This window comes from Rattus rattus, chromosome 5 (assembly GCF_011064425.1).
Source record: "Rattus rattus isolate New Zealand chromosome 5, Rrattus_CSIRO_v1, whole genome shotgun sequence".
NCBI classification, from domain to species: Eukaryota; Metazoa; Chordata; class Mammalia; order Rodentia; family Muridae; genus Rattus; species Rattus rattus.
This window is the reverse complement of record NC_046158.1, coordinates 47,288,235-47,305,172: the sequence shown is the minus strand read 5'-3', so window position 1 is coordinate 47,305,172 and position 16,938 is coordinate 47,288,235. Positions and strand designations below refer to the sequence as shown.

The following is a 16,938-nucleotide window of genomic DNA, read 5'->3' as shown; positions in this document are numbered from 1 at the left end:
ACATATAAGTTCAGTGGCTGTAACTCCATGTCTAAGGCATGCAGCAGTTCAAGCAACCATCATCCCAGCACAGAGAGGGAACACATCAAGTCCCATCCCTAGATGAAGAGCTATTGATAATTGAGGGCTACGAGGCGGGGACAATCAATTATCTTTGGAGAGGTGGCCCTGAGAAGCTACAACACATCCAGTAGGTGTACAACAGGTACACCTTGCACATACAGGTACCACTCAGTAGTCTCAGTGAGGACAAAAGGAAATTGGAAGGAAAAAATGGTAGTGAGTCTAAGGGAGGAATTGGAAGTGTGTGTGTGTATTGGGGGTGGAGGGTGCAACTGATTAAAAAGGATTACATAACTTGTATAAAATTTTCAAACAAAAAAGACTGTTTCTATCTCAGCACTTTTAGGTAGTAATTTAAAACTAAACTCTAGAAGTAGACTGGTGGGGGAGATATCGAAATTCACCCATTGTAAAGAATACTAGTGGTGTGTACTTATAACTCCAGGCCTAGAGAGGCTCGGAAGACCAACAAGCCCCAGGCCAGGGAAAGACCTTATTTCAAACAAGACAAAACCCACATGGAAGGAATCCAATGAATAAACCTGGATTTGTTCTCTGGTCTCCACATGCACATCGATCTGCACATGCTTCCCCAAAATAAACAAGCACACGTGTGTGCACACACGCCACACACACACACGCGCGCGCGCGTACGCACACACACACACACACACACACACACACAAATAATACTATTACTTCTATGAATGAAAACAGAAAATAAAATAGTGTTAACAAAAATAATTTTCCCATTTAAAAAATTTTGGGGGCTGGAGAAATGGCTCAGGGGTTAAGAGCACTGACTGCTCTTCCAGAGGTTCTGAGTTCAAATCCCAGCAACCTCATGGTGACTTACAACCATCTGAAATGAGATCTGATGCCCTCTTCTGGTGTGTCTGAAGACAGCTACAGTGTACTTATATATAATAAATAAATCTTTAAAAAAATTTTTGATTATCAACAAAAAGGAAATAATTTCCATTTGTATACAATAAAACTATATTTAAAAATCTATCAAATTAGATACAGAAATTTGTTAGAAAGACATCAGAAAATAAATATCTTTCAATTTTAAAACTATAAAAATATAAAATATAGATGATGTACTATAAAGCAAACTTTAATGTTACAATTTTATGACCCAGTGGACCATAAAAATGAGAGTAAACACAGGGATGGGGCATGTCAATCAGACTTTCCTGAAGATACCCAAATGGACAGGGTCAGCGTAGTTAAAGCTCAGTCCCAGGTCTGCTCCTCAGCGGCCATGCCCCTAAAACACATAGGAGTAACCTTTCTAAGCCACCAAGTTCTTTTATGTAAAAGATGGGTTGATCGTGATGATTAAACACAGTGTCTGGTGTGTAAGTAAGTACTGTGAAATTGTCTGCGTTACTGCTATCCTAAGGCACATTACATTCTGAGGCTTGAAAAGGACCACAGCCTAAGCACTAGGTACTGTGGAAAGTAAACCCCTGCTTACATCTTCACCCTTATAGAGGACCAGCATTAGACCTAGAAAAGTTTTGTTTGCTTAGCATCCTTTAGATTCAGGAAGGAAGGCATTCTCAGACTTTATTTGTATTTACTGGATATTTGTCCTTGAGTTTCCAACTCTACCTAAAAAGAAAAGTACTACTAATTGGCAAGAAAGCTGATTTTCTTTATTATGCAAAACACTCATAGCTTGCTAAGCTTGGCTAAAAACATAAAAGTATATACACATACAAAGGTTTGCTTTGTCTTGAACACACACACTCATTCACATAGATATCTTGCCTCAAGCATCTTCCTACATGATACTCTGCAAATACAATACCTTCCAAAGGGAGAAGCCCAGCAATTACTCCCACAGCAAATGATCAGAGTTATAGGTCATGCGACAAATCGATCGTGTCTCCTGATATTACACACTAAGAACACTTTAGTGTGGTGATTCTTCAAAAAAGTTTATAATCTGAGTCTAATCACTGGGACATACTGAACAAAAAACAAAAGATAATCTATGAAATAACTGGCCTAACCCTTTTATAAAAAACAGGTCAATGTCATGAAATACAAAGAAACATTCAGAATCAATTTCAAATTACAAAAAACTAAAGAGACACAAAAGATACAAGCATGATCTTTAAAATCTACAATTCTTTTGCTAAATACTTTATCAAAGTAATAGCCAAATCTGAATAGAACGTGTGTGAATAACAGTCAGTACCGTCTTTCATGTGACTACTCAGTCACCATAGGACAGTATCAGACAGATGCTCCTCCAAAAGCTTGTCTATCATAAACTCAGTATCTAGACATACTGTGTTTTTCATTCCTCAAACACACACACACATACATGCACACGCACACACACACACACACACACACACACACACACACACACACATGCCCACACTAATTTTCTCATTCTCTCCGACCTTTGTTATACAGACAGTATAGTATACTCTCCATTTTTTCTCCTGGCTGTTCTCTTTGCACATTATAGATCTTTCCATAGCAGTAACCAAAAGCATCTTTCCCTTTTCTTTCTTTTTTAATTATAGTAAGTTCATTTAAATTGACAACTATACAAAGGTAAATGATAAGATATTTTACAGCTATATAGAAAAGTAAACTAAAATTCTATGGGTTATACCTATACTATACACTATAATAATTCCAAACAGATCAAAACCCTTAATGTAAAAATTAAAACCATGCAAGCACTAGGAAAAAAACATGAGTAAACTGCTTCATAAGAATAGAGTGGGAGAAGCTCGTTGACCCAAAATGAATAATTAATAAATTGCTAATTTTAAAACTTTAACAAAAATAAACAAATCAGGTAAAAAGACATTTGAGAATTGGTGGAATATATTTTCAACTGACAGCACAAAGAACCAACATTGATACTATATAAGTATGGCTGGAAATGAGAAAACTGACCACCTAAGTTTTACAACTACTTAACAGATCAGAGGCTTCACAATAAGTAGTCCATGTGGATGGAAGTGGAAGACAGAAGTATCTAAATTTACTTGATTGTTTTTACTTTGGAAAATGTCCCATATACAAAAACATATCAGAAGAAAGGTCAGTCTTTAAGTAGTGAGGAAAAATAAAGAGACATACAGCAGGCTGATGGTCAATAAAACAAAACTTCTCAAGTTACTGTAAAAACTTTTTTCTGTTTGCTTTTTTACTATATACTCCTAATGACACATATTCTAACAACAAGGGGGAATGTCTGATGGAGTGGTTAATGCTGACCATCTACTTGATAGGATCTAGGATCACTGAGGAAACAAACCTCTGGATGTGCCTGTGAGGGAGTTTCTAGTTTGGGTTCCATAAGGTAGGAAGACCCACCTTCAATGTGCATGGTATGGTCCCAGACACAATAAAAAGGAGAGAGGAGACACCAACAGTATCAGATTCTGTCTGCGTATGCACTACAGCAAGCTACCTCCCACTCCTGCCACTCCCCATAGGACAAGTGATGCCCTTAAACTACAAGTAAAATAAACTTTCTTCAAGTTGCTTTTGTCAAGCAACTTAGCTTAAAGTTACTTGTTTATACCAATGAAGTAACTAATTTATGATTAGCAGTAATAGTGACATTTAAAATCAACAGTTATGCAAATGAGTAATTACATTAAAATAAAGAATAAATATTTTTAGAACAAAAAAGATAAACATGACAAAACGTTACAACTTAAAAGCTTTGCAATACTACAATATGCCTGAATTAGAAATACCAGTGAGAACTCAAGGTCTTTTTAAACCTTAAAAAGGAAAGTAGAGAAGAGAGGGCTGGTTAGATGACTCAATAGTTGGCCTTGCTTCCAGAAGACCAAGCTTTGGTTCCCAGCACGTGTATCAGGTGGCTTACTACCCTCCCATAACACCAGCTACAGGGAACCCCACACTCCCTTCTGACCTCCATGAGTGTACACAGACATGGCTTACATTCACTCAAACCCATTACATATAGAAAGTAAATCTTACAAAGAAAGGGAGGATGGATAGGTGGGTGGGTAGGTGGATCGATGGACAGGCAGGCAGGCAGGCAGGCAGGCAGGAAGCAATGGCCTACAAACAATGATAACCCAGTAGCTGTATCAGGCCCCTTAAAACCAAGATCATGGTTTCTAAGCATTATTAAAGAATTACATAGGGAAAGGGCAATTCCAGGTATAAAGTGACCAGTGTTCAAAATGAACACTACCAGGAAACAAAGATATTATGAAATACTATATATAACATGTCAAACATGCAACAGCCAACCTAGAAGGATTCTCTCTAAACTAAAAAAGGAAAAATGTGAATCGAAAAGAATGACTAAAATAAAATGAAATACATTACATATATAAAAAATATCATCATAAAATAAACAAGTAAGTGCAACTTACTGGTCATCAATGGGAGTTACCAGAGCACTAACTTATTACTTTCAAAGATTATAAACTGGGAAAGACTCAAGCATTCATCCTGACGAACTATATATAATTTCAGAACCAACAAACAGTCTGTATAAGAAAGTTCTTTATAGAAACAATCCAGCTAATACCTATCAGATGGGCAGATTCTTCTCTATTACTATTTTATGACACCTAATGAAACAGAGGACTCAGCGAGGACCAGCAGGGGATCATACCATCAGCTGAAGAGTACTAAGGATCTTTCAAGAAAGAGTGAAAGGCTAAAGGAACCACTGATCAAACCGTGACACGAGGCAGCGACAATCTCTATGTACTTCTTTTCGAGTGCTTCACTTACATAAAACCAATAGGAGTCTTCAAAAGACTGTCCCACTTGGCAAAACTTTTGTGTAATTGTTACGGAGAGTATAATTGTGAATTGTTTTAAATTTTATTGTACACTTAATGTTTCATAAGGAAATATATTCACACAGAAATTTAATACCATTTTTAAATTTAAGAACTATTTTTCTAAAAACAATTTTAACTGTTTTTAATCTTTCAATGATACTTACTGTGAATTCATATCTTCCACTAGCTGGGTGAGTTTTTTCCATGGATTATACTCAGAGTCAATGGTATAAAGCCGCATGTGCAAAGCTAATACATGGAACAGCTGATCTAAATGAAGTGGGGGAAAAACACTAATGAGAAAGTTGATACAATTCTTCCAGAACAAAATGTTCTCAAGTTTTAGTTACTTTTTTGAGTAGCTTTATTAAGGAAATTTGATCCTTTTAATTTGTTCAGTCATTATAGTTAATCAAGTTTACCCTTTGTCTTGCTTAGGTTTTTCTTGCTGCAACAAAATTACTTTGGCGAAGAAAGGGTTTATCTTAAAACTCTCAGGTAACACTCTATCAGTGAAAAAAGTCAAGGCATGAACCTGGAAGCAGGAAGTGACGCAGAAGCCATGGAAGAACACTACTTACTGGCCTGCTCTCCATGGCTTGTTCAACCTGCTTTCATAAACCATCCAGAACCATCTCTCCACTGCCCCAATGAGCTGGGCCCTCCAACATCAAGCACTAATCAAGAAAATGCCTACAGAGTTGCCTATAGGCCAACCTTATGAAGAAATGTTCCTTATTAAGAGCCCCTCTTTCCAGACATGTCTAGGTTTGTGTCCTGTTGACAAAACATAACCGGCAAACCAAGATTGGCCATCATAAGCTACAACCGCTTCATTCCCTTCTACAGTGCTCTAACCATAACTCCCATGATGCCTCATAGAATCTAAACATGTCCTTATGCTCAACCCTTTCTCAGAAGTGGTCGCTTTCCTCATCTGCTATAGATCTGCTTTACCTCCACTTCATGCTGCAGCTATGCCTGTTTGTACTTCTTGGTCCTGTAGTCTTTTCCTAACTCCAATTTGCTGCCTTCAACTCCATACCTGGCTGGGTATTATGGACAAGATATCCTAGCAGTGCAGATAAAAGTGAAGTTCTTCTGTGGAGAATCTCTCCTTCCAGGTCTTCATTCTTTGAACAATTAAACTATTTTAAGTTGTCTATACATTTTAAATTGCTGTTGTAAATAGCATACACAGACAGAAGTTATTTAGTATAGATCATGAATTATATCTACATTAGGTTAGAACTTCACAAATCAAAGCTGTTTGACTAAAGTTTAGACTAGTTTTGTGTTCCATTTTGTTGTTGTTGTTGTTGTTGTTGTTGTTGTTGTGTTGTTGTGTTTGTGGTGCTGAGCCTGGAACATGCCAGAGAAGTGCTCTACCACTGAGCTAGACTCCTAGTGTCCAGAATTTAATCTTGGTGAAATCATAGAATCCACTTGAGATGCAAACTGTGGCTTCTCAGCTACAGTAATAAGCAGAAAGTCTCAGAGCTAGGTACACAAGAGAGTTTATTTTCCTGCCAAGAGATAATTGTCCTTCACACGATGCTCTGATACTAATAACTACCCAGTATAACCCTTCCAATGGCTTCAACAATTTCTACTTCTGGCAAAGAAAAACCTCAAAGTCTGCTTTAATGTCACCAGAATCTATGGAGTTTCATATCTACTTTTCAATCATTTTAATGAAATAAACAGAACATTAATAAAAACTTTCTCTTAATAAAAAGTTATACCTTAATTTTTACATTAGTTTGGTCCTACATCTATTGAAGTCATATGGATATGAAGTTTTTGTCTAATTTGCAACAGAGGCTTTCTCATTACCTTTCAAAGCCTTGTTGAAATGCCATGTCCATGAAAGCGTCACTGGTTCCATATAGAAATGATCCCCACCCTTAAAATTCCTACAACAACAGTCACAGGCAACCACTCATCTTATAATCAAGGCCAAGAGCCAGGCATGTGCTGTACACAGTGCCCTGTGTCTGGCAGACCTGGTAGACAGGGAGACCTCAGGGTCTGACTTAGGAACAGGAGCAGCACTGGACAGGAAGTTGCTACAGATGCCTGCAGGTGATGCTCCTCAGGACCAAGGGAAGTCAGTGGTTAAAAAGAGAGAAAAACCGGAAGCCAAAGAACTTGAGGAAAAAGCCACTGGAATTTTATTCCCTCATGTCAAGATTATGTATAAATTCACTAATTCTAAGCCTCTGAATTAATGTAAGTCTCAGAAGAAAAGTGTACAAAACTCCCCAAATCCTTTACTGAAAACCTTCTAAACAACACTTTCTAGAATAGTACCAAAACTATTAAAACTTATTTAACTGTCCTATGTACTAACTCAAAGTATAAACCACACTTTCTTCATCTTAACAGTTGCCCATTTAAAACATTATTATACCACAGAGCGTCTAAATGCGTACATTAGAGGTCACTAAACACTCAGCAAAAAAAAACAGTTCCTTGAATTTTATTCTAGAAATCAAGTGGTAGCCCAAAATAAATAAATAATAATAATAATAATATCCAAAATAAATAATATCTAAATCTATTATAAACATTAAAAAATGTATAAATAACTATCAAATTTTCATGATTGTATTTTTATGGTACAAAATTTTAGGTATTTTGCTTTTAAATCAACCCTAATACATACCTTTGCAAAATTTTATATATATACATATATATGTATAAATATATATTTTTTATTTATATCTGGTTTAAATTTATATATATATATATTTTAAAGGCTTATATTTGCTATTAGATTTTATTTTGCTTTATGAAATATATTCATTTTCAAATATACTATGTATTCTAAACAAGTTTAATTCCTATGCCAGTACCTGAGGTAACATTTCAACTCTACCAATTCGGGACTAATAATGAACTATATTGTGACATTAAGTGATATCATTCCAGGTATTCACATCAATTCTCTAAACAGGTATGAAAAGTCATGTTCATAAAAAAACTAGTCTGAGCTGTAAATTAAGCCTCTCTTGATATCTTTATTAATGGTGTTAAAGAATTATATCTATAATGTAAAGCATATAAAGGAAACAGGTGGTCTTTTAATATATTTAATACATATATAGCAAAATATAGTAAATCTCTTCATTAATAGCAACAATATAGCATATATATAATTATGTAATTATATATATAATTATCTTTATAAAACTATATTTTAAGCAACTCAAAGTAAAATTTCTTTCAAAACCTTTTTTATTCCTAAGAATAATACATTTATGTAATCTGATCAATTAGACATTTATATTGCTGATCAATCACAATATAAAAAAGGCTGAATAGCCATATTGTTTTTCTAAGGATAGCAGCATTTTGAACATTTATTACTTTGAAAACTGAACTATATGGACAGAATTTGAAAGAAAACAAAACACTGAATGACCACTTTGCCTATACAGACTTTCCAAACTGACACAGATAGAAATCCTGTAAAATGTAGCAGTGTTCAGCACTTACTCAAACAAGACCTCTTCCCAGCCGTGCTTGCACCGCCTGAGCACAGGCTGCCTCCTCTGTGAATCAGCTCCAGCTCTAAATTGGTTCTGTAAGCAAAGCATTGACGTCTCTCAGTCACGGGCTAGGGAGACTGCACTGATAAAACTTCAATCAAGGTGGAGAATACCCTTCAACCTTATTATTTGCAAAAGCACAGTTTATGCAGTCTTATTTTTTTTCTTATACTTAGCAATTAAAAAGTAACAATTTATCCATCTTTCCTAGATGTTTAAATTTAAACCTGTAAAAGAATTACACATACAACTATGTAATTGTTGCAGTCTCAGTCACTTGCAAACTAAAAACTGGGCCTTAACAACAAAAAAAATTCCTGCAACATACTTTATAAGCCTATATATAAATTTAATGAAAAATATGTACTTCAACTGTCAGCCACCAGGTAGATAATTACTGTCATTAAAAAAATACAAGGCATACTGATGTTTCTAACAAGGAAATGGTTTTCATTCATTGGAGATTAGATGGTATCTGGAAATTAGTATCATGAAACAAAACCACCAACACTGAAGTGACTATGATCAACACATAATTAATCATGGTCTCTTTTATGGATTGCTACAATTTCAGTTCTATTAAAATATGCTGTGTGACTATTGATAGTGGTAAAGATCAGCACTGCTCACAAACATCTGAAATTACAAGGCATTTAGCATTTATTAGCTTACCAAAGAGCAACTACGAGTAAACTGATGTTTCAAAAAGCAAACCTATACAAAACCGAAATACTCAGAGTAACAATAGAACAATTTTACCAAAATAAAAAATAAAATTTGAGTTATACTTCGACTGTGCTGTATTTCAACCATATCACCTTAAATATTTATTTTCAACAGACAAAACTGAATTAACTAGTTTATAACCAAAGTATGCTAAGGAAAGCCCCACCTTAAAGATAGGTGAGGCTACGAGCCTACTCTGCTGCAAATTCAAAAAGGACTATATCCTATTTAAAACAAAACATTTAAACTGGGTTTGACTATATTTCAAAATGATATTTCACGTATAATACACAAACTTTAGGAGATTAATATTCCTGCGTCTGTACATCTGCCACCCATTTCTAACGGGATGTTTCATCTTCTTCTCAGGGTGGGGAAGATGCACTTTAACATGGGTAATGGTCCTGCTCAGAGCTCCATCTGGCTGCTGCTGATAAGGGCATCTGTGTGACAAGGGAATTTTCCACCCTTCAGGCGATTTGCAATGCTCACTGAACTTCTAAAAACCTACCAGCAAGGAAGCAGGGACAAGGATTTCATATTAGTGGACAGAAAGCGAGCGCGGAGACCAGCATGTGTTCCTTCATCAAGGGAATATAAATGAGATCAATATATTTTGTTTTCACAAATCTTCTGTTGCCTAATCTGTAGAAAAAAATTAATGGCTATATTCTCTTATAAAAACTATGATTTCCTAGATAGCACTTTTTAAAGTACCAACCAAATACACAAACAAATCTTACAAATCAATGTCAGAACTAGAATGTCAACTTTCATCTCACTATATTTATAAAAATGTCACTAAATTATAACAACAGTTCTGTTTATTGGACCACCAAATATACTTTAAAGAATGACAAATAAGTTATTATGAATTTTACTCTAAAGAAAATAAATCTATTAAGTCTGACATTATTTTAAAATATGACTGGAAGATCTATGCAACATTTCTATTTCATTTTGTAAAACTAAACAAAAAGTTAATGCATAATATTTAGAATTTAAAAAAAAAATCAATGTCAGAGGCCCTAACCATCAACATTGCATTGCTTCATTTCCACCCAAACTTTAAGACTCACTAGACTAAGCCATCCAAGTGGGCATTTCCCCTGTCTATTACATTCCACTGTTGAAAAATCACAGCAATCTGCTTTTCTTTCCTGAATGGATAATACAAAAATAAGCATAATTTGGGAGTGAACTTTTTATGTTTTTTGTTCTTGAAAAAAAGTAAATTCTATTTTCTATACTTTCTACCACAAACATACCCACTGAATTTGGCAGCAGAGAAAAACCTCTACATTTCAAAGAATGACAAGACTGTAGAAAGCTATCACTGGAGACTTAGATACACCAAGCATTAAGAAGTCCTTTAAAGAAACATCAGCCCCTTTATCCATGTCCAAAGTCTGTGCTCCTCTTACATTCCCCTTCTTCCTGTTATTTTTAGGGCAATAATTTGAAACAAAAATGTGCAGGCATACATATACACACACAACCACATACATATACACACACAACCACAAACCACAAATGTGCAGCATACATATACACACACAACCATAAACCACAAATGTACAGGCATACATATACACACACAACCACAAAACAATGTGCAGCATACATATATACACACACAACCAGAAAAAAACCAAATGTGCAGGCATACATATACACACACAACCACAAAAAAAACAGAACAAATATATGTGTGTGCATGCACACACACACGCACACACAGAGAGAGAGAGAGAGAGAGAGAGAGACAGAGACAGAGACAGAGACAGAGACAGAGACAGAGAATGAGAATCAAACCAAACTGGAACAATAGAAAGTATAAAGATTTTAGAGAACAGATCTGAGGCCTTGAACCAGCCACTTCATTGTCTGAGAAAGTTATTCTGTTGGGTTGCCAGCCTAGAATGAGGACATAACTCTTCTAAGAAGCCTTTCTGAGAGAGAAAATAGATATTTCATACACTTTGTTTTAATTTTTTTATATTCCCTTTTGAAGTTCTATAGCATTTTACCAATACAACATTTGTAGAACCTATTTTATTCTGTTTACATACAATGTTGCCTAAGCAACCATGACTTAGTATCTAAATCCCTAATGATACTTACCAATATGATGTATTAAAAAAAAAAACAAAAACAACCAACCAAACAAAAAAGAGCCATGGTCAGACTGGGAAGATGGCTCAGTGGGTATGATGCTTGCCTTGCAAGCAGAACTCTTACACCCACGCAAGGCCAGAAAGATTTACTAGACTCTCTGAAAGCCCAGCATTCAGGAACTGGAGAGAATCCCAGAGCAAGGGGCTAGTGAGGTACCTAAACAGAAAGCTCCAGGTTAAGTGACTGAAGAAGAGACTCCACATCAACTGCAGGCGACAGACACAGACACACACACACACACACACACACACACACACACACACACACACACACACAAGTGGGGGAGGCACACACACACACACACACACATACACACACACACACACATACTGCACACACACCTTTATTTATTGATTTGTAGTTGATCTCCTTTTGTTGATCCTTACAATCCTTAAATGCAACAACAAAAGAGAAAGAAGTGGGGCAGGCAGGCTGTTTTTAAGGGGAACATTACTTCAAAAAGTATTTTAAATCAAAAGCAAAAGACTAAAAGAGTTCAGTTTGACACTGGGTATGGAGGCCTAGGCCTGCAGTCCCTACTACTCAGGAAGCTGAGAGGGAAGGATTGCTTAGCTCAGAACTGTGCACTCAGCATGTGCAGAGAAGCCAGTGCTTCTTATAAAAGCCATCATTACTTGGCATTTTAGGAAGTACTCTTCTAGTTTTCAACATAACTACTTTTAAAGATCTAGACTTACGATACAGAGTATAAAGATATATATTCACTCTACTGAATACCAATCCATTCATGATTGCATCTCAAAGGCTCCTGTCTGTGTCTTCTCTCTACCATTTCCATGTCCTCACAGTTACACACACAGAGCTATAGACCAACATCTCTAACGTGTTTGTGACTTAGATACAAAAGTCCTTGGTGGGAAAATCAAGTACTCAAAGTCTTGTTTCCTTAGTTTCAGTAATGCAGTAGTGAACGAATACTAGAGGAAGCCTTCTTACCCAGTATAATCTTTTCATAATCCATTTTCATGACTAATATTTGTAATAGAACAAAAATTTCAGAAATAGGTTGAAATGTATAAAGTTGGTATGGTTAATTTGAGAAATAATTTTCAAAAATACAGTTTCCTTCTGTTGCCTTCAATTTTTTTTCAAAAGGGTGCTCATGTAAATCAAATTAAAAAACAAAGACATGTACGCTTTCCATCAAAATACTAAGTTCTCCAGTCACCAAAAGGAACATTCACTTCCCAAATATCAAAATTTTATGCTCCCTGAAGAACAAACAAAATTACTTACAAAGGAGAAATTCAACTCAAAAACCAGAACTGTGTCCTACTAAAATGCCAAATATAAATGTATCTTCAAGTTCTGGGAATCACAAAGAATTAAAAATTAAGTAATTCAAAGTAAGTTTGAATTACAACTTATTTCGTAAATACTTACTTGAATAAAATTGAATTGCAACTTCTTTCATAAATAGTTAATAGTTTCAGAAATATTTTTCTGAAAGGTAGGCACTAACATATTTCATAGGATTTAAATATTTAAATAATGAAACAAGTTGCATTTTAGAGTGAGATAAAGGCCTAGTATTGAATCTTGGCATTATGTTCTACTCTATATGACGAAAACTTTTTTTCTTCATTCAGATTTAAATTTTGAGTCACTTTGGCCTTCATTTGTTTTCTTCAAAAGAGCTAAGTGAGACTTAGGGGGGACTGCAAGCTCACTGTGAGACTGTACGTGTTTGATTATTCTAATCAAATAATCACTGTCTCACTGTTTTAGTTTATTATTAGGGTTCAGAGAAGGGTGGGATGGTAGTATAACTTTTCTGTTTCTCTCCCTGTACCTTTAGCATCTGACCCTGTTCTTGCTTCTCTATAAGAGAGAGAAACATATTGTTACTATAACCTTTTCATAAGCTATTTCTATTTTAAGGCAAAAACAAGGACCTAAATTTCAGTCGAATTATACTTTAATGAAATTATTTAATTTGTCATATTACAAGAAAATTCCATGTATTGACCACTCCCTTTCAATCACGATCTCAGGATCTCCCAGTAATGCCAACTCTAGTGGAACTGAAGGCATAATACACAAGAGAGATGAGAGACAGACAGAGAGAGAGAGTGTGTGTGTGTGTGTGTATGTGTGTGTGTGTCTAAGTACAGCAGTTGATCTGCATTCAACTGAATTTCTATATTATAATTCTATATTATATAGAAGCTATGCATGATCCTAGATCCTTAGTAACATTAACTTATATTAAATTTAGTTTTATAAGCATATTTACTTATAAGCATGCAATAATCAGTAACTCCCCAGAAACAAAATAATAATTATATTCCTCACCACCCAACAAAACCAAAAAAGCATTCTAGCTACACGACAGCCTAGGAACACATGGAATGGAAGTCATTTTCTAGAGTACAGATACTTCTACATCAACCTGGATCCAGCACTCATGATTTCAGACTGAGGAGTGCGGTTCCTCCTCTCAGGCTCTAACTTGCTGGCTGAACTCCTTCTCAGTCTGGATCCACTTCCCTGGGTTTAAAGGTTACACAGACTCTTTCACTTACTGTTCTGTGGCACTGCTATGGGAGTGGGGCAAAGAGTTTAAAAACAGAACACAGCCTATGGAAGGTAAACACAAGACAAGAAGATGACTAACTGAAAAAACAAAACCACTGAATTCTGACTCAAATGATCAGAAGTCCAGCCAGTAAAGTTGTTGGATGACTTCAGGTCCCATCATCTCTCTAAATCTTACCAAGCACACTACTATTTGAACAAAATAAGAAGTGTGCTACAAAGACAGACACGGCTGTGCAGTGCCGGCTTCAGCAGGGCGTTTGCTCATGTCTAGCTGTATATACCTCCTTCTTCCCTGTTTCCCTCTTTTACGGCTCTCCACTTTCAGACATTCTCCAGAAGTCCTGCTTAGATGTGTGCATTGGATGATCCAGCTACTTAGCAACTCGGCTAATTCCCTAACTCAGAAGATGGAAACGAGCGCTGTTTCCCTGAGTCTGCCAGCCAAAGGCAGAGGCTAGCGCACCTGGCTGCTTGTTTTGTCTGCCTTCGCTGGCTTTCTAAACCACCTGGCATCTCCTAACACCAGGAGAGCCCTCACTTGGTTCATGTAAACAAAAAACAAGTTCCACTCCTGCAGCTTTCATTTCTGTAATGAAGGCATATAACATGAGGTTTTAGTTCTCGGCATAAGCACTTAACAAGACTCCATCATACATAAAATGCCATATGTTAAGGGACTTATCTGCCCCAAGTATTAATAATATACTTTCCCCTTATGTTCCATGATGTTCAACAGCAGCCAAATTGTGTATCAAGTAATTTAAAAATAACTTCAGGAAATAACCTCCTGGGAGGCTATAAAACTAGCTAGACTCTTAACCAACATTAAAGATACATAACCTTTCTTTACACAAATACAAATGGTAACATAAAACAAAGATTCACTAAACAATAAAAAACTAATACTAAGGAAATACTAGTATCTATTACACATACCTACCTAGCAACAGAGTACATAAAGAGAAAGTCATTGTCTGGCGAGCCTGGGGTCTTGCTATAGTCTCTGTATTTCTTCTGAGTGGTGTTTTTTATATCTTTCATTACAGACTCCATTTCTTTACTTAAGTTGGTTTCTGACTATAAAAAAGGGAACATACATATAAAACTTATATTAATTCTCTTTAATAACAGCTTAAAACTGAAATATTTGACATATAAACATACTAGAAAATTCACATTAAATCAAAGGAGATGGAACATGAACAACTTTGCACAATTTAGTGCACAAAGAAAAATCAATCAAAACTGAATCTATCTTATTCAAATTCTGAATGGCAACTGATAATATCCAATTATGATAAAACCCAATTATGAATTATTATTTTGAGTTAACAATACAAACTCTAGTCTAATCTAATGAGTACATAATGCTAAATAATATTTTAGAATCACTTCCATGTTTCTAAAAATGATGACTTTATTTAAGTTGAGTTTTCAAAGAAATATAGTATCAATGTCCTTTACTTTCAGGGAAATTTTAAATAAAATTTACACACCAAAAGCCCCTCAGATTCTAAAGGTAGTCTTCATTTGAGAAAGTAAATGCCAAGATGTAATCTGGATGGTTTAGTGTCCAAAGTTTTGTTTCAAAAGCTTAGTTTCATGGCAGAGCACTTGCCTAGTATGTGAGAAGCCTTAAGTTCAATTCTCAACACTACAAAAAAGTAGAATGGCAGGCATGGTAGAGTAGTAGTAAAGTATGTCACAGCCTTTAGGGACTGTAACAAAAGTCTACACTATAGGTAAAATATATTAAGAACTTAAACCACACAAATCCTACTGATGGGGATTAAAAAACAGAATCAATTAGCCAATTCACATTACAGAAGACGAACTTGTAGTGAACAGTCACGTAGCATTTTCTAATACACACACATAAATAAAGATGTGTGTGAGAGTTGTTAATTTTTATTGCGTTCACTTGGCATGTGGACACATGCATACATGTACACGAGTGGGCTCACGCGTGCTACAGCACACGTAGAGAGGCCAGAGGACTGCCTGGCACCTTAGTTGTCTACTTAGGATCCTTAGGACTTGAACTCAGGCTATCAAGCTGAATCTCAATATAATAACGATATATTTTCAAACATTATATTTGATACTTATATGCTATATTATATTTGTACATTGAGACAGAGATAGAGTCATGGTACACAATAGGCCACATATACTTTGGTGGTCCCTTAAAATTATATTGCCTAGAGACACCAAAGCCACTTGGTTTGTATAAATACATTCTGATGTTCACACAGAACATCACAATGGCAAAATTATCTACTGATGCCATTCTTGGAATCTATTCATCGCTAAAAAAGCAAAATAACAAGTATGCCTTTGCTCTGCTTTATTTGTAAATATCCCAACATCTAAAGAGCCTAACCATACTTAAGCTTGTGCTGGCTGGCTGTGTGTCTACTTGACACAAGCTAGCGTCATCAGAGAGGAAGGAGCCTCAATCGGAAAAAATGCCTCCAAGGGATAAGGCTACAGGCAAACTTGTAGGGCATTTTCTTACTTAGTGATTGGGGTGTGGGGGAGAAGGGGCCAGCCCTCCAGATGCAGAGGCAGGCGAATCTCTGTGAGTTTGAGGCCATCCTCTACATCAAGTCCAGGACAGCCTGGGGTAGTTATACTGAGAAACCTGTCCCCAGAGAGAGAGAGAGAGAGAGAGAGAGAGAGAGAGAGAGAGAGAGAGAGAGAGAGAGAGAGCGCGAGAGAGTGAGCGAGCAGGTTAAGCAAGCCATGGGGAGCAAGCAAATAAGCAGCACCCTGTATGGCCTCAGTGTCAGCTCCTGTCCTGACTTCCTTTCGTGATGGACAGTGATGTGGACGTGTGAGCCACATAAACCCTTTCCTCCCTGACTTGCTTTTGGTCACGGTGTCCATCACAGCATGGAAACCCTGACTAGGACAGAACTGAAGTTCATGATCTGGAAGACAGTCCTAATACATTAAAATTATAGTGATTCTGACTAAAGAAAAGCATAGCATCTCATAATTCCTTCTACAATTTTCATTCTGCTATTCAATAAGCA

The 16,938-nt window shown here is 36.1% G+C and overlaps 1 protein-coding gene across 3 annotated transcripts in view; it reads right to left on the bottom strand.

The window, feature by feature from the left end:
* Positions 1–16,938, bottom strand: part of Ubr3 (ubiquitin protein ligase E3 component n-recognin 3) — a 146,080-nt gene that overhangs the window by 26,597 nt on the left and 102,545 nt on the right. For all 3 annotated transcript variants that reach the window (XM_032903454.1, XM_032903453.1, XM_032903452.1), the window contains exons 29-31: positions 14,841–14,977; positions 8,382–8,467; positions 5,045–5,150 (exon numbers count right to left, since the gene is read on the bottom strand). In XM_032903454.1, coding sequence (XP_032759345.1) covers positions 5,045–5,150; positions 8,382–8,467; positions 14,841–14,977 — 329 coding nt within the window. The remainder of the gene's footprint in view (positions 1–5,044; positions 5,151–8,381; positions 8,468–14,840; positions 14,978–16,938) is intronic.